The sequence below is a fragment of the Camelus bactrianus genome, chromosome 23 (assembly GCF_048773025.1).
Source record: "Camelus bactrianus isolate YW-2024 breed Bactrian camel chromosome 23, ASM4877302v1, whole genome shotgun sequence".
Lineage (NCBI taxonomy): Eukaryota > Metazoa > Chordata > Mammalia > Artiodactyla > Camelidae > Camelus > Camelus bactrianus.
In genome coordinates, this window is record NC_133561.1 from 3,726,131 (window position 1) to 3,746,953 (window position 20,823).

Sequence of the window (20,823 nt, forward strand, 5' to 3'; positions counted from 1 at the left end):
AAAGTAAATACATTCTTGTCCTCAGTCACTTTGGGACTCAGTCCAAATAGGATACTGGCCTGAGGTCAGTCAGTCCTCTCACTCCAGTCTGCTAATTTAGTGCAATGCTTTCCAAGGTATCTTATGCATTTTTCTGAAAAAATTGTATGCAGATAACGTACTTAAATTCTAGAGCAGTTAAGTAAAAATACTGAGTTAAATTGAAGGAAAAAATGATTCATTTAAGAAGCATTTACTGACAACTTCCTGTATGTTTGGCACCATTGTAAGTGCCAAGAGTAACGTGAGAAGCCAAATAGAAAACGTCCTTCCCTTTGGGAACTCATATTCAATTGAGGAAAAGGTGGCGAACAAGTGAACAAACACGCGTACAACAAACATCCAGGGATGGTAAGAGACACGAAGAAAAAGGAAGGCAGGCAAGAGGACATTTAGGTAGAAAACAGAATGAAGTGATGAAGGCTGCTGGTGAAGCTCTGGGTTGAGAGGATTCTGGGGTGTCTGGGAGCCTGACCGATGGGGCAGAATAAAGGACAGAGTAAGACATCGATGCATATTGAGGACAACTCTTAGAGGATTTCTCCCGCTATAAAGGGCACAGGAGCATGGGTGGTGGCTAGAGGGGGTGGGGGTGGGGTGTCAAGGGAAAAAGCCTATAACGAGAAATTGTCAGTCTGTTTATAGGCTGATGGAGAAGTTGATGATGCTGGCAAGGGAGAGAAAAATTTTAGAAGCAAAAGCTTTGAACAAGGAGAAGAAATTAAAAATGAGTGCAGACACCGATGGTTGCCTACAGACTGAACTCTGCATTATTTGAAGTAGGAGAAAAGACAGAATACAAGTAAAAGTGTGGCTAGTATGTAGATAGGTCAAAATTGTGAAGAAAGGATTTAAATTGCTTACATGGGGGAATTTGTGCTCGGTAGTACTGAATTTGGGCAGGAAAATCGTTCAGATTGAGGGAAATACTGCTGACAGGCATTAACTGAGCGCCTGATGCGTTTGGCTCTGTACACACGAGGTCATGTCATCATCACACACACACGGATGTATCTTCCATCCTTATGCTACAGAGGAAGCCTCAGACTACGGAGACGCTTCCTCCCAGGTGGCCCTTGGCCATGGGCTCACACTGGCACCTTTATTCCGTGCTGCCAGCAACGAGAAAAGCAGAACCAAATATCACCCGGTTAATTCTGTCTTCCCAAAGTTGCCTTAAGTGATCGAGGATCTCGGTCTGGTGGAACTCAGACTCCACCTCCCACCCCGAAGCCCAGGGGCAGGGCGAGGCCCAGGCACCTCTGGTTCGTCAAACTCCTGTTTGGTCTGCTCCACTGCCACTTGCTCTGGGAGAAGCCACCCATCTGGTGAGCGGAATTTGTGTTCGTTTTCTGGGTCGAGTCATAGGACACGTGAAATGCCAGCTTAACTGGGTGGGTGACACGTCTGAACTCCACCTACATTCAAATCCTCCAGGCACCTGCTGGCACCGGGCGCCGGGGGGACACGGGCCGAGCTCGCACCAGCGCAGGTCCTGGCAGGTCTTCCCAGCTGTGTTGGCGGGGCAGGCACAGGAGAAGTCGTCCCACAGGGCGTAGCAGACACCTCCGTTGTAACAGGGGTTGGGCTGAGCCGGAAACAAATCAAAGGCGTAAAAAGCACTGGCAACTAAAGATGGTGAGCAGTCAAGGCAAGACCCACATCTAATGCTGACTCCCTGCATGTTCACATCTCTGCCTCTGTATGCCCACTGGTTAGCGAAGATGTGCTGCGACCATTGGGAGGGAGGAAATGAGAAAGAAAGGAAAACACGTGACATCGATCCCGTATGACACAACTTTATACGGTGTTTTAAGAGGTGTAGTAATACTCTCTGTAATTCACAGGCTACCAGACACTTTCAATGACACTGATTACCATTTAAGTTGGAGATTATTACTCCTGTTTTTAACTGACGAGGAAGCTGAGGTCCCTCTTGTTGTCTGAGATCAATCAAAAGTCAAAGAGGGCAGCTTGGGACTTGGATCCTGTGGGTCCCCATACAGTGACCCCCCCCCCGCCCCCGTTTTTCTCTGCCTCTGAATCAGAAACAGATTATTATAATTTGACTTCTCCTGAGGTTTCTCACAAAGTCTTCCAAATGAAAGTATTTAAGAAGGACTTTCTGAGAGCTCAGTCTGTACTCATCCTGTTCCCCTGTCACCACGTGATCTAGGGACACAACCTTCCTAAACGCCAGTCTCCGTATCGGTAATTAACATACACGGAGATGATGACGATGCCTGCTTTGCACGGGAGTCCTTCCACACAATGAGACGGACGGATCCGTGTGAAATAGTACCTGGCACGCTGGTGGTGCCCCCATAGTAATGCCACAATGACCCATTTCTGTTTATTTAGAAGTGAGCCCAGTGCGTGACGACAGTCAGAGCTCAGTAAGTGCTCAACAGATATAAATGTGTTTCCTTCTCTTCCTTTGAAAGGTCATGCCAACAAATTCACATATTGAAGTAGATTTTAGACACGCACACAAAATATAAAGTAAAACATGGGCTCTGAGTAATTACATTTCAGAGAGATTATTTCAAATCCAACTCCCAGAAGGAAGATGCCTTTCAGATTTTTTTTTCTTATTAATACATGTTCAGAACAATGGTCATTGGGCACTTAAGGTAAAGTTAACAGTATGTTTCAAAATGAGTTCATTCAGTTAAACCTCTGGGATGCCATCAAGAATTTGGGAATTAAAATATGATTATTCTTAAGTAATTTGGTTGTTATGTAGAATGTGTAGATCTCTTGGTTGGTTAAACAGGCCATGATGACAACAAGGTCAAGGTTTTATTTTTACGGCTCAACATAAATCCCCCAGACTTGCCAGGAAAACATTGATGCAGAATTATTCTGTGGCTGGTGGGTCAGTGACATCACCGTCACATACAAAGAACAGTTACAACAAACGATCTGTTTAATGAAGTGCAGCCTCAGCACATAATACGGACACGGCTGGTATGAATAACCCTACCTCACACACGTTGTCCCCAGGACAGCCTCGGGTCACGTTGGCGAGAACTGCACTGTGGGCTGCCTTGCTCGTTGAATTTGGGAAGAATTCCAGGTTTTCGTTGTTTAATCTTATATCTTGAATACAGCCTTTGAAGAAGCCACCATTAACTTCAGTCTCTTGTCTGTCAGGCAGGCCACCAATATAGAGGACATCTCCGCTTTGGAATTTCCATGTAGGAGCAGAAATAAATCCTAGGTTTTGTGACGCCTGATACAGCTCAATTTTATTTGGCTTGATTTTCAAAGATATCAAGTGGACATTTCCATCGCTGAGAACAAATTTTGTTAATAATTTGGAAGAACTCGGAGTCAGCATTGCTAGTCGGCCACGTTCCAGCCAGACACGGAGGTGTCGGTAAGCGCTGTGTCCCACGGTGAGAAGTAAGCCTGATGGGCGGTGTGTTCGAACAAACATGGAGAGGGTGACGTCCTCTCTGTAAGTCTCGTCCAGATGAAAAGCGGCGTATCCGGTGGAGTCATCTTGGCCAAATCTGCCTGCCACGTACTCTGTAGTATCAAAATACAGGAGGAGAAACAAAAGAGAAACACCGTAAGACTCACAAATAAACAGCAGCAAAAGGTGAAATATATATGCGTATATATATATATATATATAATATATATATGTATATGTATTTCTGTAGTGCATATATACATACACACATAAGTACATTCATATTTTTGAAAGTCCAGGACAGGTTTATTCAATAGAATGACAGTTTGGCCTGACTTTCTGAACTTCAGGATTTACTTTATTCTGAAAACAACGAGATTTTGGTTTATAGCTTATAGGTGAGGTCCACTGATCACGAAAGAGAAAGAGAAGATTTCTGCACAGATAAACTTTTGAACCTCTATTAAATTGCCCTAAAAAGGTGGGGCTTAAGGTGGAATATCAGATACGACTGTACTGCAACTTGGTTTGGAGAAATTTGGGGGCAAGAGCTCTTCCTGCGACACCTGGAAGCCGACGAGTCAAGCAGGCGTCATCTTTCCTGCTTGGGGCTGTGCTCAAGCGAATGGCGTAAACCTCATCATTCCTCGTAAAGGGCAGAAATCAAGCGTTAGATCTGCACGTCCTCTTCTGGGATAATAATCGTGAGAGGCAAGGCAGCTGAACAAGGGACGACAAGGACTGTTCCTTCTGTGGTCCTGGGGGGAGGAGAGGCTTGGGGACAGGGGACTAGGGCAGAGCGGAGCGCTGAACCCACCCAGCGTTTCCTGGGATCAGAGAAGTTTGTGATGTGGTGACGTGGCAACACTACCGACATGCGGCATGACAAGAAAATTGGAGAAGTATGAAAATGAACGCTGACCTCCCAAAGCACTGATGAGGTGGTAGGAGCAGAGTTCTTGCTCTCCTAGAGCTGAGATTCCAGTTGGTGGAGAACAGACCAGATCTGGGTAAAGAAGCAAACTACACAGTATGTCAGGTGGAAGCAGATTCTCTGACAGAAAGTCAGTCAGGCAGAGAGGGGGTGAGGAGAGCTGGGGGTGGGGGTGCAGCTGTCATTTTTAAGTGGACTAGTCAGGGAGGAACTATCCAAGAAGGTAACATTTGAGCAAAACCCTGAAGAAAATAGAGATATTATTGCAGAAGTTCAAGAGAGAAATGATGGTGGCTTGGGTCAGTGGTAACGGTGAAGATGGAGGGAGGTGGTCAGATTTCAGAAATGTTTTGGTAGAACCAACACGATATTCTGGGGCAAGTTTGTCTCCAAGGTTTTTGGTCCAAGTAACCAGAAACGCTGCGTTTCCATTCGCCGAGATGGAGAAGAACGCAGGAGGAGCAGGTCCGAAGGGAAGGCGGGAGTCCGTGTCAAATCTGAGACACCCTATTAGCCCTCCCGATGGCAACGCCCAGTAAGTAGCAGACAGAGCGGTTCGGGGGAGACGTTCCGGGCTGGCCATAGTAATTTTGGATTTTTCCGTATAAATATGGCATTTAACGCCATAAGGTCGGAGGAGAGCACCAAGAGAGTGAATGGAGAGAGAGAGGAAGAGAGGTCCAGGAACCATTCAGAGGTAAAGGAGACAACACAGGAGTAAGACGGAAAGAGAACCCAGAGTGAGGGATGTCCCACAACCCTCGTGCGGAAAGAACTCTCAGGAAGAGGGAGCATTCAGCTGTGGGGACTGTTGCGAGAGGTCAGGTAAGATGAGGCCTGAAAATTGACTGTTGGATTTTGCAATCTGGAAATCACCCAAGAGCTTGACAAGAGCATCGTCTGAACGATACTTTCATCTTCAAGGCTTTACATCCCAATCCCAGCCAGAAAAAACGGGTCATATCCCAGCGTGTTTTCAAGGGCCGCCCTCTGGTTCCACTGAGGACTGAGCACAGGTAAGATGTGTTTTAGTTCAGCCGAACTGCAGTGAAACTTGCTTAGGCTGCCATCTGTGTTTTTGATGACCTCCTGCATCAAAGGCTACATTTTCAGAGTTCTGCCTTGATTCTGACAGGCACGTTACATTTGGGATCTGCATTTGGAGACCACCTGCTCCAGGCAACTATAGGTAGCTTTCAAAGCGCACTGCTAGGCGTACCAATCCGTTTGAAGAGGCGAGCATCTCTGATGCATGGCGGCACTTTCGCACGAGATAAAATGCTTTAATAGGAGAATGTGGCTCTTGAAGTTCCTGAGGTTTGAGAACATGCACAGAGTCACTCTGCCTCAGGGGTGGCGGGTCCCCACTGGTCATCCCACGATGCCTGCAGCGTCACTTTGTGGATCCAGATGAAAAGACAGAACACAGAGCTGGTTTTTATTCTCAGCTGCTCGACTCTCCAGCAGCAAGCCTGTTCTTCAGAAATCACGAGCAGGCAGTCAGAGCATGTGATTTACCGCATGATTTTTGAAACACCCAATGCAATATATGACTTGTCTGTGGACGTGGGAAGAATGATTCTCGTATGTGTTGTTGATAAGTCATGAAGAGGGATGACAGATACAGATGAAAAATAATCCAGGTTTTAATGGTTGGCAGAATACAACAAGAAGAATTGATTGAGAATAAATAAAAGCCATTTGTGTCTAAATAGACCTCACCAGTTTAGGGTGGAAGACACAGAGGTCTGGGGCACCATGAGTGAGAACAGCTCAGAGTGATCACAGAACGTGGCTGCTGAGAGGTCAACCGGATATCAGGCTGCAAAATAGAAGAACGTTACCTAGAATGAGGAAGGTTACAGTCCTGTGTCACTGCACCGCCAGCTACATCGAGGAGCCAGATAAGCAAATTGAGTCCAGAGCCAGCAGGCAGCTGATGGAGTGTCTGAAAACGATGTCCTGTGGAAAGTGTTTAGCATGGTGGGAGTGATGGCTTGGATAAGATAGGATAGGACAAGACACTTCTCTTCAAATATTTGTGTTCTCAAGAAGAAGACATGTAAGATTGGTATTGGCTTCAAGAGTGACAATGCTGCCAATGCATGCAACTTATGGTGACCATGTTTTATTTCAGTACAAAGAAACAACTTTGTGGGGATTTCTGGGAAGATGGAGTCTGGGTGAGTTCCCTGAAGGTGTGTAAGCAAGACGTTTGGGCCACTTGGCAGGCACAACAGTGTGAAAAAATTCAGTCATGGGGTGAAGCCCCTTCTGCATCTAAGAAACTATAAGAGGTGAAGCATCTCAAAGCTAAGGTGTATTCTGAAGACAAAACATGTGTAGACTGCCTCTATAAATCAAATCTTCTCTAGAAGGCAAGAGGTCGGTGGTGCATTTATCCTCAACAGATCCTGGGAGGCTCCACGTTCTGCTCACATGCTCATAGCCAACGCACCAAGGGACACTGAGATGACATTTCTGGGAATGAAGCTCTAAGGAATACTCTTCAGAACTCCTTATTGAGACACTTGATTATTTTTAGAAAGATCAGCCTTAAAATATAGAAAGTCTGTCTGTCTTTCACATTCAGGCTGCCAGCGAACTCCTCTGCCCGGTCTGTTTGCTCATGGCAGTGGGGACCACGTTTGGGAAACGCTGAGCTGAGATCATGAGTTGGGTGAAGTCTTTCTTGTACGTTTTAGCACATCTCCTCCCTCTCGAACATCCGTGTGAAATGACAGAAAGACTCCGAGTTCTCAAGACAATTTCTAAGGGTCTTTTGTGGTGGAACAAACTCCCCAGCAAACATTCCTTCAAGATGACAGCAAAAACACAATATTTTAATTTTATGACTAAGAGGTGACATGAGAAATATAATTTTCCTTAAACTTCTACCAAGAATCTTCAGAAAGAGAAGATTTTACAGAACTTAACTTCCTAAAAAGCTATCTTTTGAAGTCAAGCATTTTCATGAAGGTTCAACAGTTTCAAATAGTAGGAGGTGGGCAGTGGGGGCAAGGAAACTGCAGGAAGAGAGGGGACAGGCAACCAGCCCAGGAACTGCGCTTAAAAACTTTGTGATTTTCCAAGTTGGGGGGAAAAAATAATAAACTAAAGGAAAGCAGAACCCGCTGGATTGGCATCTCTTGAATCTATTTACCAGGACAGTTAGCATCACCGTGGTCGGTATTAACCTCAGGGGTCACTGCATTTGGAAGCCAGTCAAAATGAGTCCGCATCTGTTTGTTATTTTGTATATGTAGTAAAAATATTGCCTTGGCTCAATTAAATTTTTCTTCAAAAAGTGAACACTGCCCCCATATAATTTCCCCTTTTCTCCTTTTTTAAAAAAATCACAAAACAACCTGCCATTCCACTTAAAATATTGCATAGAGCTAGTAGATGTCATAGCCCATTGCCAAGCAGGTCCATGATTTGTAATGAATATTGTGGTCAGAGGGAGACCCGTGAAGGTTTTCTAATAACTCTTAGCCCGTCTACACGGAGCAGGGTATCCGCTAAGACTGGTTTCAATTTCTCTTCATACGAAGCAGAGAAGACTATTTATCAGAGGTTGTCCCACTTCAAGTGACTCTAAAATCGTGGGGTAAATTACAGCTGCACTTCAAAGCAGTCTGTTGCAATTACCTTTCCGACATTTTCGATGCAAGATAATAATAATAAAAAGAAAGAAGAACAAGTTCATACTGTAGGGCACGGAGAACTATATTCAACATCTTGTGGTAACTTGCGGTGAAAAAGAACATGAAAGTGAGTATATGTGTGTTCATGGATGACTGGGGCATCGTGCTGCACACCAGAAACGGACACAACACTGTAAACTGACTAGACGTCAATAAAAATACATATACAGATACAAAAAGTAAAAAATAAAAAGGAAGAGGTATGCACTGATCACTAGCAACAGCAGTCTTTGGACCCATGTTGGAAGTAAGGCTTTGGAAGCATATTTCAAACTGATTTGCTAGAGGAATCAGCCCAGTGAGTTCATGGCACCTGCCAACTTTCAGTGTTGTTAACTGTCCACATTTTCTTTTACTTTTTTTTCTTTTTTGCTTTAGCCTTGTACGTAGAGTACCTGTTTTCTCCAGCGCAGCTCTGGAAAATACACCTTTGAATAAAACTGGTGGTTTTTTAAAAGTTCTGAATGTAAGCGTGATTTGGGAGCAAGTGTGAACTGAGCAGAATGGAGGGACAGGAGGTAAATACGTTCTAAGAGCCTACTGTGCAGAGGACGTCGTGCCAGCACCTGGCATTGACTAGTTTCAGCTCTCAGGGTCCTCTTTCTCCAAAAGATGATTTCTCTTTCAAATAAGACAGTAAATTTCCGATACACAACAAAGGGTCAAATGGTAACAGCATTTTGTACACACCCAGATGAAAACCCACTTGGATAGGAGCTATGGGCTTATTTTTCCCTTCTCTGCAGGAGCGAGACCTTGGGGTCCTGTGAAGCCACTCAGGTTTACTGAACCCCCATCAGTAGCCTCCTCATTTTCCCCGGCACCGGGTGGCTGGCCACAGGGTTCTGAGGGGTCGTTCTGCTTCACGACGGGCAGGACCAGGCTGGCTGTCTGGTCACTGCCCTGCTCGGAGGCCCCGCCCTCCTGGGTCCCCAGGCGCGCTCACCTCCCTGACAGTCGGGGCCCTGGTAGGGCCTGTAGCAATCACACCGGTAACTCAGCCACAGGTTGAAGCAGCGGCCTCTGTGCTGACAAGGCTGGCTTTCACACTGGTCCTGTCTCACGCAGCCCGCCCCGACGTTCAGGGAGGCCCCGGGTGTGACGTTCTCCGTGGTGATGAGATTTGAGCCCATCTGAACGTCTTGGAGACAACCTATAAACGAGGGTGTGGGTGGTACGGTCGAGACATCCAGGTCCAGCAGAGCCACACCACTGGGGGTCGTTCCCTCGGGTAAACCCCCCAGAAAGGAGTTCTGGAAAGCACATGTGGACCCATCCCTTTCAAATGGAGAAGGAGCCCTGGTGATGCAGGTCCCCCTGCAGGAGGGGTCCAGTAAGGCAAGGGTCACAGCCTCTGCGAACGTCACCTCCACTGAATGCCACTCTCCATCGCTGGTGTCATGGGAGACGAGCAGGACCACCTCTGACTGGTTACTGACTTGAACTGATAAGTGAACGTAGCCACTTAGCAACTCCAGCATCATGGACCTGTCCCTGTCCCCTCGGAAAAGCAGAAGAGCTGTTGGCTGGATAGTCTGAAACCTGAGGGCTATGTTACAGCCTGAGTCCTTGGCTGAGTCACTTGTGACCCACAGGAAGCTATCGCCCTCAAAAGAAAGTGTGGTGACAGTTTCACACAGTGACCCGGTGTAGCCAGGTGGACACAGGCAGCGGAAGCCGTGCTGGCCGTCTTGGAAGTGAGGGATGCATGTCCCATGATGCAGACACAGGCGATCGGTGCAGCCCAGGAGGATGTCAGAACAGTCCCGTCCTCCGTACTGTGCTCCAGAAAGGGTGTCGAACGGGCAAAGGCAAGTGTAGTTCCCTGGCGAGTTCTCACAGGTACCACCGTTCCGACAAGGGCTCGAAGAACACTCGTCAATGTCCTCGTCACAGTGGATTCCTGTGCAACGGTAAAGAACAGACTGGAATTACATCTCTTGAGAACAAAATAGAAGCTTCACTTAATTTTCATGTATCATGTTGTGGAAGTGCAGAGCCAGCTCAGGTTGAGGACAGCGATGGATTAAAAAAAAATGTGAATAGTTATCGAGGAAGCTGACACCAATGCCACCATTCTGCCTGGACAGTGCAGCGACGTGCAGTCAGGGCAAACCTTGAATTCTTCCTCTAGAAACAGAGCATTTACCAAAAACAGTGGTTGACTCAAACTATCGTTTTCAGACACATATGTGATACTGAATATCTTAAAATTTTTTTTTTAAAGAGAGAGCGAGATTGCTCTTGGCAGCAACGCTAGATACAGTTTATTTGCTTGGGGATATGTTTTTCCTTCCTGGGCTGCTAATTTCACTCTGTTCTGCTTGGAAACACTGATCTGCCTTCTACAGGTTTTGCGCCTTCCCACAACCCCTGCACACACAGACAGTCCAGACAACTCTCTGCAGACAGTTTCCGAGGAAGGTGGAAGGTCCCAGTTCCTCCTGGCCACAATTCTAGTATAAAATGAAATCTATCCCATAACAAGCTCTGGGGTCTAGTTCATTCACCTTCCTTTACTCTTTTTTCCTGATTCTAAGTCATAAAAAAGATACCTAACTAGAGAATTGTTAGAATTCAGTTAATCAAAGTAACAAAAAGAAATATAACACATTTTAAAAGAGTGCTGGTCATTGCTTTTCAATGAAGTTCCAATGAACAAATAATGTTACCAAAAACTGACACATGTGTAGCACTTTAGGTTTCGCCAACACCGTCGTGCATGTTACGTGTTTGTGTTTACTGCAATCTCCTGACGTTTTCAAAGCGGAGAGTCCTAGCTCTCCTTCACAGGCAATAGTGAGGCTTAGAAAGATTGACGTCTGAACTCCAAGGCACTTCTGCAATCTGGTTTCTAGGTTTTTAAAATCCAACTGGACACCTTCTGTTTTTCACTTGATATTTTAGTGCAGTCTTGTTTATTGTGACTACTAATGGGTCTTTCTTTGGATATCTACTCATAAGTGGGATTGCTGGATTGTATGGTAGTTCTATTTTTAATGTTTAAAAAATGATTGTTAGGTTTATTTATTTACTTAATGGAGGTACTGAGGACCGAAGCCAGGGCCTCGTGCATGCTAAGCATGTGCTCTACCACTGAGCTACACCCTCTCCGCTTCACATGTATTTCTTATTTTCCCATTTAGCTGTGCTTAAATGTGTGCTCCTTTAAATTTAATCAGAGGCTCCTACATGGATGATGTTGGCTCCGACTCCCAGCTGGGCTGTGAGCAGGCTGCACTTGCTTTTTGTGTCTTGGTTTTCTGATCTACAAAATGGGGCTAATAATAGTATTTACACCACAGGACTCTTTAAAGATTTAAGTGAGTTAAGACACATAAGATGCTCATAACATTGCTTGATATATAAAGAACTTCTCAATACGTGTTGGCTGTAATTAAAAAGTAATAACCAAAGGAATTACCCTCTAGTGACAAACTCAAATAGCACGACCATCATTGAGAGAGAAAGTGTGGGCATCTCGAGTGATCTACAAATTGCATAACTTTGCATAATGAGAGATTTACCTGCACAGCATATTAGGCTGGAATCTCATTAGATTGTGCTCTTCAAGAGAGAAGGGGAAAAGTCTGTTTTATTTACCAATGTACATCTGAACCACAGCACAATGCCTGGCCCACATTTGTTACTTGGTAATTAATTTTTGAATGAGCTGATTAGTGACGACCTTTGTAAGGCAAGTAAAATTTTTACATTGCATTTAACCTGATCTAATCCAAAGCCCAAAGTGCTCTCCTAGTGTATATTTTCAGGTAAATTTACCCAACGTTAATCTTTGCCCACGGCCGTTTACGTACTGTCCATCTAGACCCTTGATTGGATCATATCGTGCTTATATTTTGCTCTGCTTGGATTGCTTTCATACCATCTTTGTTAATCCCAAAGTATTTCAAGTTCTGTGAAGAGAGGGAACATATCTCACCGGCTCCCATGGCACCTGCACAGCGCTGAAAAAAACAAAACTAAATTGAACTGATTTATTGGTTGTATAATCACCCTTACAGGTAACAGAGGACTGACACAGGAGCTGCAGGCTCTATTCTGATGCAAGTTTAATTTAACTGAACTTATGAAAATTTCAAACTTTTGTATTAGAAGCCATTTTACTTAAATTTGATTTTCACAGGGTTTAGAGAACATAGAAAATAATCAGCAAGCATTTAATTAAGAGGGATACTGAACAACTCATGAGTCGCAATCAAGGAAAAACATTCTTTTTCCTGCCCATTGTGCTTGTAAACATATTTAAGGCAGGATGAAATCTCTGGATAAAATCTCCAGCAGACCCCAAGTCTTTTCTGTTCAGCCTTGAGTCATAGTCTTAAGATCACTTTTTAAAAGCCTACAATCAGCAGAATGGCCGGTCCTGATAACCGCAAGCTTCAGTGCAGTTTATTACTGCATCTTCTTTCCTCGTCTGCTGGTCAACTTCAGGCCGCCTTGGACAAGGACTTGGAAGGTTGCCCTGCTCTTTCTTCCCTCCCTCCCACCTCCAGACTTCTACCTGAGTGTTAGAAGGGTTCAGAAAGTTCCACCTGACGGCACTGGCGTAGGACGGTCCCATGCGCTGAGACTGGCCGAAGTGTCACGGTGACCGTTAGTCGAGGTCCTCGCATCCTCCTGGCCCCTTGCTCTGTGGGGCAGTCTCTCCTCTCCTTGGACCAGCGGCTCTCACGTTGCCCCGCCCCTCCCCTTCACTATGGGTTCTCTGAGGCTTACTTGACCTCCACAGACTCTGCCCCATGGGGTTCCTGCACCTGCTGACAGGGACCAGGGCCCGTTTACATTGGCCACTGACTGATGTTCCTCCCGTGAGTCCCCAAAAGACCCCAGGGTCCAGGTGCCTCTGCCCCCCTGGGAGGGGGACACAGTCAATTTCCCACCCCACCGGCAGCAAGTCCCTCCTTTCTCTCTTTCCTGCTGCCTCAGGCTGGGAGTCACGCCCTTTCATCTTTAGATTCCGCAGGTGGGTGGAGACTCTAGTCTACGTGGCCCATCCCCTCCTCCCCCCGAATTTAGGTGAGACCAGAGTTCTCCTTGAAGCGGCTCTCGCTTCCCATCGCGGGGTCAGAATGTAGCCTCCATCCATCCCCCGGCTTGGGGGCAGGGGCACAACTCCTACGGCAGCAGCGAGTCTCTCCAAGGAAACTTCTTGACAGACACCCTCCTTCAGATTGCCTCTTAGGAATGTTCACACTCCCTCAAAGTGAGGAAACATTTAAGAAGCCTAAATTATGTTGTCTGTCTTGATACGGACATTCACAGAGCACACAGTCGATCTCAGCATCCACTCTGGTACCTGACAGCAACCGTATTTTGACTCTTGGCTGAAACGTCAATTTACTGTTTAGTTAAATTTACAAAATACGTCCTCCAGACCCCACCGTCGCAGAGGACTGTGAGAGATGCCAAGTCGGAGAGACAGACTTGGCCTCAACGTGCTTACAACACGGTGGGATAACAGGACGCATGTCTATGAAAAGACAGAAAATACTCTGTACACAGCAGGTTTCTCTATGAACGTGTGGATAATACGGGAGGATCAAAGTTGAGGGGGGCATTAGGGAAGGTTTAGCCAAGTTTTAAGGAAAAAGCACTGAATAAGAGATGATCATAAATCTTCAGCAGTGAAAACTCAACATTTTAAATTAAATCAATAGACACACACTGATGACATAGCTAGCATGTATAAAATACCGTGGACGGCGTGGAGCACAAGCTGGTCCCGCCCTCAGTGAGTCTGACGGAAAGGCAAGACACATTTGTGAGAAATTAAACGACGGTGTAAGTCAGGGCAGCGCTGAAGAGAAAGCACTGAGCAGCGTACGCGGGAGTCCGAGTGACTTGGTAAGCAACATCCCGGTAGCTGTGCAGAGAGAGCTCTCTGGCCGGGCTGGGCTGGGAGGCTTGGTGGAGAGAGGATTCAGTCTAGGTCTCCATGAATGGCTGAGACTGACCAAGAGGTCTGCGGAAATAACTGACTAGAAAAAATTCTCCAGTGGAAAACCGTACGGCCTTTAGAGTGAGTTTGGTGATCTCGTTGGCCTGGAAGATTTACGTCGGAAAAGCAAGTCAGAAAGATTAGAGAAAGCCAGACTGGAGAAGGTCTGGAAGCGAGGCAGCTTTTATTGTTTTGTTTTATTTACATTTATTTGTTTGTGTGTTTATGTGTGTATTTTCTGAAGGCCAATAAACTGGTAGCTGTCGGATGGAGGAGCAACATAGTTTCTCGGAAGGACCAATCCCACAGGACTGTGCCCCAGAGTGAAGTGGGAGGAAACCAGAGACGGGAAGATGCTGCGCACTTACTAAAACTGTCCGCGCCTACGGTCTGCAGGCCTGAAGCCCGACATTTCTTTCCTGAGCGTTTGCGGTATCCTTCATCTGTCCCTGGTGGGCAAGGGAGGCCCGATGGTCACACATTCTTTCTTGTTGCTTTACTGCATTTTTCCTTGTAATTCCTAACATTTACACATTTAATCTTTCACAAAAGAACTGCCAATCACTTGACTATGTATTTCTTTAAATATACACAGGGAAACTAGTTTTAAGTTTCGCCATCCTGGGGGAAAAGAAGAGAGCGAAAAGAAAGCCTGTATTTGGGTCAATGGTCTAAAGGAAAGGTGTTGAAGAAAAGACACTGAAGTAGAGCGATACACAGTGACTTAAGCTTCTACCTGGCTTAACGTCAGCTCTGTGGGCATCTCTAGTGTAAAGTAAGGTTGGACATGTTTATTTGATGAACCTGGAAAACTAAAGCGGGAAGACTGGAATTTCTTTTATTGGCCGTGTGGCTCGTCCAAGGACAGCAAGCTCTGCTGTCAGTCAGGATAAACGGATCAGGGGACATCGGAGGGATTACTTGCATCACTCAGGCTCTTAACTGGGTGCTTCGGCCGACAGTGAATTGCCTATTTATGTCCATGTATTTATACTGTGAGGTGGATTACTTGACGCTGACTGTTGTTTTGTTTATGAAGTCAGTTCACTTAATTAACTAAAAATGATCACTTCCTTTTATTTTTCGAAAATTCTTTTAGTTGAATATCTGATTCTGTGATAAAGTTGTATTTCAAAAATAATCACGATGGGGAAAATTCTTATTATCTGGTGTAGCCTACACTTACATCAGAATAAATTACATTAATGGAGAAGAAGGCCATAAATTTTAAGTTTATATAAATATCACTGGCTATTAAAATGACCTTTGTCTTATTCCCACCTTATTCAAAGTCATACGTAATGAAACATCCAAGAGAAAATTATTTCTACAAAAACATATATGCAAATAAGTAAGTTTCATCTTTCTCTGTTTTAACTGACCTAGGTGTTTAATTAACAGAAATTTTAAAATATTAAAATATAAAGACCAAGGGCTCAATGCATAAGTCCTTTCCTCATTACATTGAGTAACATTCTCTTACTTAAAAGTTCTAATTTTCAGCTGGCAGTCGTGCCTAATACAGCATTAACAGCAGGTGCTAAGTGAACATCTTAAAAACTCTAACAACGGTACTAATCAGCTTCTACAAGTGATGAGAAAAGAGCGCGTTACCTATGAGCATCGCCATTAAAATGTGAAGACCTTGTGTCCCAGCGCCAAACATCTTTCTGTAGAAAAAGAGGTATCCATCCAGACACCTCTCAGGCCAACAGGACCAGTTTCTGATGCTTTTCTACCATTTCCAAGAGTGTGGGCTTGTCCTTCGGTGTCACCTTCTTCCTTCAGGCAGAGAGTGTGAGGACTTAGCTCGGTTCACACCCCCGCCCCGACCAGCCAGGCTTAGGGTAAGGCCGTGTGTGCCCTCGCCAAGCAGCCTTGTTTATTCTTAGCCCCTGCGTGACACCCGGGGCCTCGCTTTTATAAGTCACAGCAGTGAACGCTAGGACGGTCGCATGCTGAACACGGACGCTTTCGTCACAGGGAAATGAGTTTGGGGGACCCTGCATGCAGATGGGCACTTTGGGTAACTTCTATTACTTGATTTTATTTTTTTCTTCATAACATTGGAAATGCCGGGTTTGGGGGGATTTTTTTGGTTTTGTAACTTTTTTTTTCTGCTTTGCTTTTAAATAGTAGCTGAGAAATTCGTGGCAACTTCAAATCTCTTCACTTATGCGTGGAACTGCGAAGGAGAAATTAAAGAAAACAGCAGGGGTTTCAGTAGACTTAACGGATTGTGGCGAGAGTTATTTGTGTGATGCATCCAGGCTTAAATCCCACTCTCTGTGAAGGAATAACTAGATTTCTCCAAGATACAACGGTGTTTGACTGTGTACAGCAGGGTGATGTGAAGAGGTGAGGTGTTGGAGACATACTTAAAGGACTTGGTGCTTTTTTTTTCTTTTTTAAACATTTTCTGAGAGGCAGAGCTGAGGATGTGCAGAAATTTCATCCAGGCAACATGGACTGAGAGGTCGCTGAGTCCCGCAGGGCTGCCACGGGACCTGAAATTCTTACCGTTAGAGCAGTTTCTCTAGGTTGAGCCGTGTCTCTCGGAAGCCTTGGAAAAGAGGCAAGTATCACCTGAGAGGTGGTGACTACGTGACGAGGCAGGTGTCGGTGCCCGTCCATGGACCAGCACATGCTCTTAGAACCCTGGCACGGAACCGAGTCAGGTCAGCGGCGCTGGAGCCAGGTGATGGGGCAGCAGGAAGGACGCAGGGCAGGAGACGCTGCACTTGTGCGCTCCTTCACTCGTTGATTGTTTGCTCTTCCTCTTAGCTGTGCTGGATGAATGTGCCTCACTCATTTATCAGTCACTCATCCTTTTAACAGCATTCATAGCACGGGGCATGGCTGTTTCCTCAGCATCCACTCCTTTGATCTGTTTTATTTTCACACGATTTTTAAAGTTTTGCTTACACACACACACACACACACACACACACACACACACACACACACACACTCTTAGACCTGACATTTGTTCAGAATCATACAGTAGCCTGGATAAAAACACTGAGCCCAGAGGAAGATCTGATCCAGTCTGTTGTGTGAAAAGTACGCTGAGGTCCCTCAGACGAAAGACAAAACAGCGGTACAAGAGCCTCGCATGCAGGTCTGCGAGTCACTCGACTTCGCACTTCAAACGTCGCACTTGGAAGCCCAGCGGAGAAAGGAAGGTGATTTTTGGTTATTTTCCGGACTACCACGTAGAAAATACAGCAGCCACATACTCACTCCTGTCGTCTTTACTCTGAAAAGTCATTTCAGAGCAACTCGATCGAGGTCAGCCCGAGCGATCCTAGCTGCCTTTGGGCAGTAAATCACCGGAAACGGCTGTGCTGTCGCTTAGCCCTTTCCTCCCTCTTCTCGTCACAGTGGGCGCTCGAGCCCCGGGCTGTGGGGAGCCACGGAGACCCGCGCGGGCCGGGCCGGGCCGGGGCGCCGACCCCCGCCCCGCCCGCGTTCCCCTGCCGCGGTGGGACTGTCCTCCCTCCGTGCTGGTGGCCCTTCTCTCTCACACGGTTATTAAGATTTTGTTCTGCACGGCCACGAAATCACGCCCGAGGCCGAGTGAGTTCCTGACCCGGCAAGGCCTGACCCCCACGGCCTCACAGTGCGGCTTTCGTGTTCGCGCCCAGCCCCGGGCCCGCGCTGCGCGGCCCTGGGCCGTCGGGGGCTGGTCTCCACGGCCCCGGCTTAGACGCCGCCGCTTGCTGCCTAGCGCGCCCCCCCCGCACCGTCAGGCTCGCAGGCGCGCGGCTGCCTCCGGCCTGGCTTCCCCGTGCGAGGTGTTGCGCAATAGTCCTGCGTCCTGTGCGCTGTCCTGTACACGGGCCAGGATAATGTCTGTGTCTCGCATCCAGTGTGTGCAAGGCTGTCATACGTTTCCAGAGTTAAAGTAAACATGCATTCAGTCTTTTTCATGAATAAAAGGAGAGTCTAATGCATCGGAGGGCGACTCTAGTCTTCAGGCCTCTGGACCTGGCGTTCACAGATGCCCGGAGCCTCCGTGAACGGACGCCTAAGGCCTAACAGTCTCCAGAAAGAGTCTGAAGTATTTTGTGGCTTGTTATTATTGCATTCCCCACCCCACCCCCCTGGAGAGCATTCATAGTAGTGACTTTGAAATTTAATGTAAGTATCACTTAGTAGGGGTACGTGTTTTAAAATGCAGATTCCTAGGACAAAGGCCCAAATTTGGGTCTATAAAGGAACAGGCAGAACATCTTAGAAGATGGCACTACGGTCGTGACAAGTCACAGGAAAACGTGGTTCCTCTACGTGACATAATAAAGCACATAGATTTGGCCTCTACCCCCGGTGCCTGCACAGAGCTTCTGAGACTTGTAACCGCCTGAGGTATGGGCTTGGGAAGAGCATCTGCACAGAGCCCCTACGTCCCTTGGAATGTCCTGGATGACAACAGTGGCTTCTGCTCTAATGACACAGTTTCTGGGGGGCTCCTGGGTGGCTTCAGGATGGGGAGCGGCCACCAGAAAGGCCAAGGTGAGATCAGAAGCTTGGAACTTCCAGCCCCAGCCCACATCCTCCAGGGTCACCGAGGTGACAAAGCCTCCATAAAAATTCCTGAACTCTGGGGGCCGGAGAACTGCCAGGTCGGGGACCACACCAAGGCGCCGGGAGGGTGGCCCGTGCGGAGAGGGGTTGGAGCACCTGTCACCACCCCTTTGCCCGTTGCTTCTCTTCCATTTTGATGTTTCTGAGTCGCGTCCTTTACAACAAACGAAAAAGAAAACACACCGAACCAAGATTTCTGGGATCAGCAAAAACGTGCCAAGAAGGCAGTTTCTAGTGATAAATGCCTACATTATACAAGAAGAAAGATCTCAAATAAACAACCTAAACTTGCACTGCAAGAAACTAGGGAAAGGAGAACAAACTCAGCCCAAAGTTTGCAGAAGAAAGGAAAGAAAGATTAGAGCCGAAGAAAACAAAATAGACAATAAAAGCAATAGGAAAAAATTGATGAAACTAAGAATTGGTTTTTTGAAAAGATAAACCAAATCGACAAACTCCCGGCTGGACCAACCAAGGGAAAAAGAGACGAGATTCAAATACGTGAAGCCAGAAATGAAAGAGTGGCCATCTGAGCCTCCGCCGCAGCCTCGGAGAAGGGGGAGGCCTGCCACGCGTGACCACGTGGGCGAGCCCGGGGGACGCTCCACAAGGGAAGCGAGCCAGAGGCAGAAAGATAAACACCGCACGACCTCCTTAAATGTGGAGCCTGAAGTAGTCAAACTCTCGAAGCAGAGAGTAGAGAATGGTGGTTTCCAGGGGCAGGAGTGGGGGGGAGGTGGGGGCGGGTATCAGTTGCAGGGCACAGAGTTCAGTTACCCAAAATGAGTAAGTTCTAGAAGTTTACAGCACAAAGCCTGGAGTCGTTAATACTGTATTTTACACACAAATTTTCTAACAGGATAGATCTTATGTTCACTGCTGTAGCAACATTTTAAAAATCATTGGTAAGAGGGTAGATCTCATGTTACATGTTCTTCCCACAATAAAAAATGTAAATGGTACATATGCAAAAACATCTAAAATGGCTGAAGCTGTTTTCTAAAGCAAGTCATAAAAATACAATAAAAATAAATACCGTTTACATTTTAAAATTTAGAAGTAAAAAATAATAAAAGATCAGAAGTGGTAAACAATACAGATGAAGGCAGAGATCAGTGACAGAAAAAGCATAATACACAGGGGAACTGAGAGGTTCAAGAGCTATCGGTGTTTATTTCCGTGGAGGGAAAAAAGATATAAATAAGATAAATAAACAGTTAATAAGTTTACTCAAGAAAAAAATTTAATTCAGAACAAATACAAACATACTGTAAAAACAGGGACAAAATTAAAATATATAAAAGAATATCATTTATAATTTTAGAGTAATACGTTTGAAAATCTGAGAACAATGTATCATTTCCTGGAATATAAAAAAGCTCAAACTTGACTAAATGAGGAGCAGAGCGAGAGAATAGCTGTGTCTGTTTTGTTGTTAACAGCGAAAGGTTCAGTCACTAAACAGTTTTTTATAAATTAATAATAATCCCCGTTTGATGATCTCTTCCAGAGAAAAATGGAAAGATACTCAAAGTGGTATATTTACCCATCACAAAATCAGCATCTCAATGTAAGATTACCCAAAAAAGAAGATTATAAACCAATCTTATTTATGTATGTTGATTCAATAGTACTATTGTAAATAAGATACCAAATTTTTTTTTCTAATTTCCGACAAACACTACTTTCAAGGCATGTGAGCAGAGTTAACATCGACATAGTCCGTCATAGTGATGATGTGCGTCTTTGATCTGATGTGATGAGGACATTTTACTTCTGGGGTCCCGCTTCGAAAAGCACTCTACCCCAGTTTAATCAAGAGAAAAACACCAGAGAAGTCCAAACTGAGAGACAGTCTACAAAATACCTGACCAGTGCGCCACAAGACTGTCAAGGTCATCAAAAATAAGGAAAGTCTGGAAAACTGTCACAGCCAAGAGGAGCCTAAGGAGGCAAGACAATTAAATGCAATGTGGTGTCCGGGATGGGGTCCTGGAATGGGAAAAAGGCATTATGGGGAAACTAAGGAAATCCAAATGAAGTACAGACTTTACTTAACAATGGTGTATCAATAGTGGTTCATTAATTATGAAACATGTACCATACTAAGGTAACAGGTCGGTAACAGGAAACTGGGTGTGGAGCGCAAGGGAACTCTGTACTTACTACCTTT

General features: G+C 45.7%; 1 protein-coding gene across 2 annotated transcripts in view; it reads right to left on the reverse strand.

The window, feature by feature from the left end:
- Positions 1-20,823, reverse strand: part of CRB1 (crumbs cell polarity complex component 1) — a 128,721-nt gene that overhangs the window by 33,126 nt on the left and 74,772 nt on the right. For both annotated transcript variants that reach the window (XM_074351584.1, XM_074351583.1), the window contains exons 6-8: positions 9,048-10,004; positions 3,026-3,573; positions 1,462-1,627 (exon numbers count right to left, since the gene is read on the reverse strand). In XM_074351584.1, coding sequence (XP_074207685.1) covers positions 1,462-1,627; positions 3,026-3,573; positions 9,048-10,004 — 1,671 coding nt within the window. The remainder of the gene's footprint in view (positions 1-1,461; positions 1,628-3,025; positions 3,574-9,047; positions 10,005-20,823) is intronic.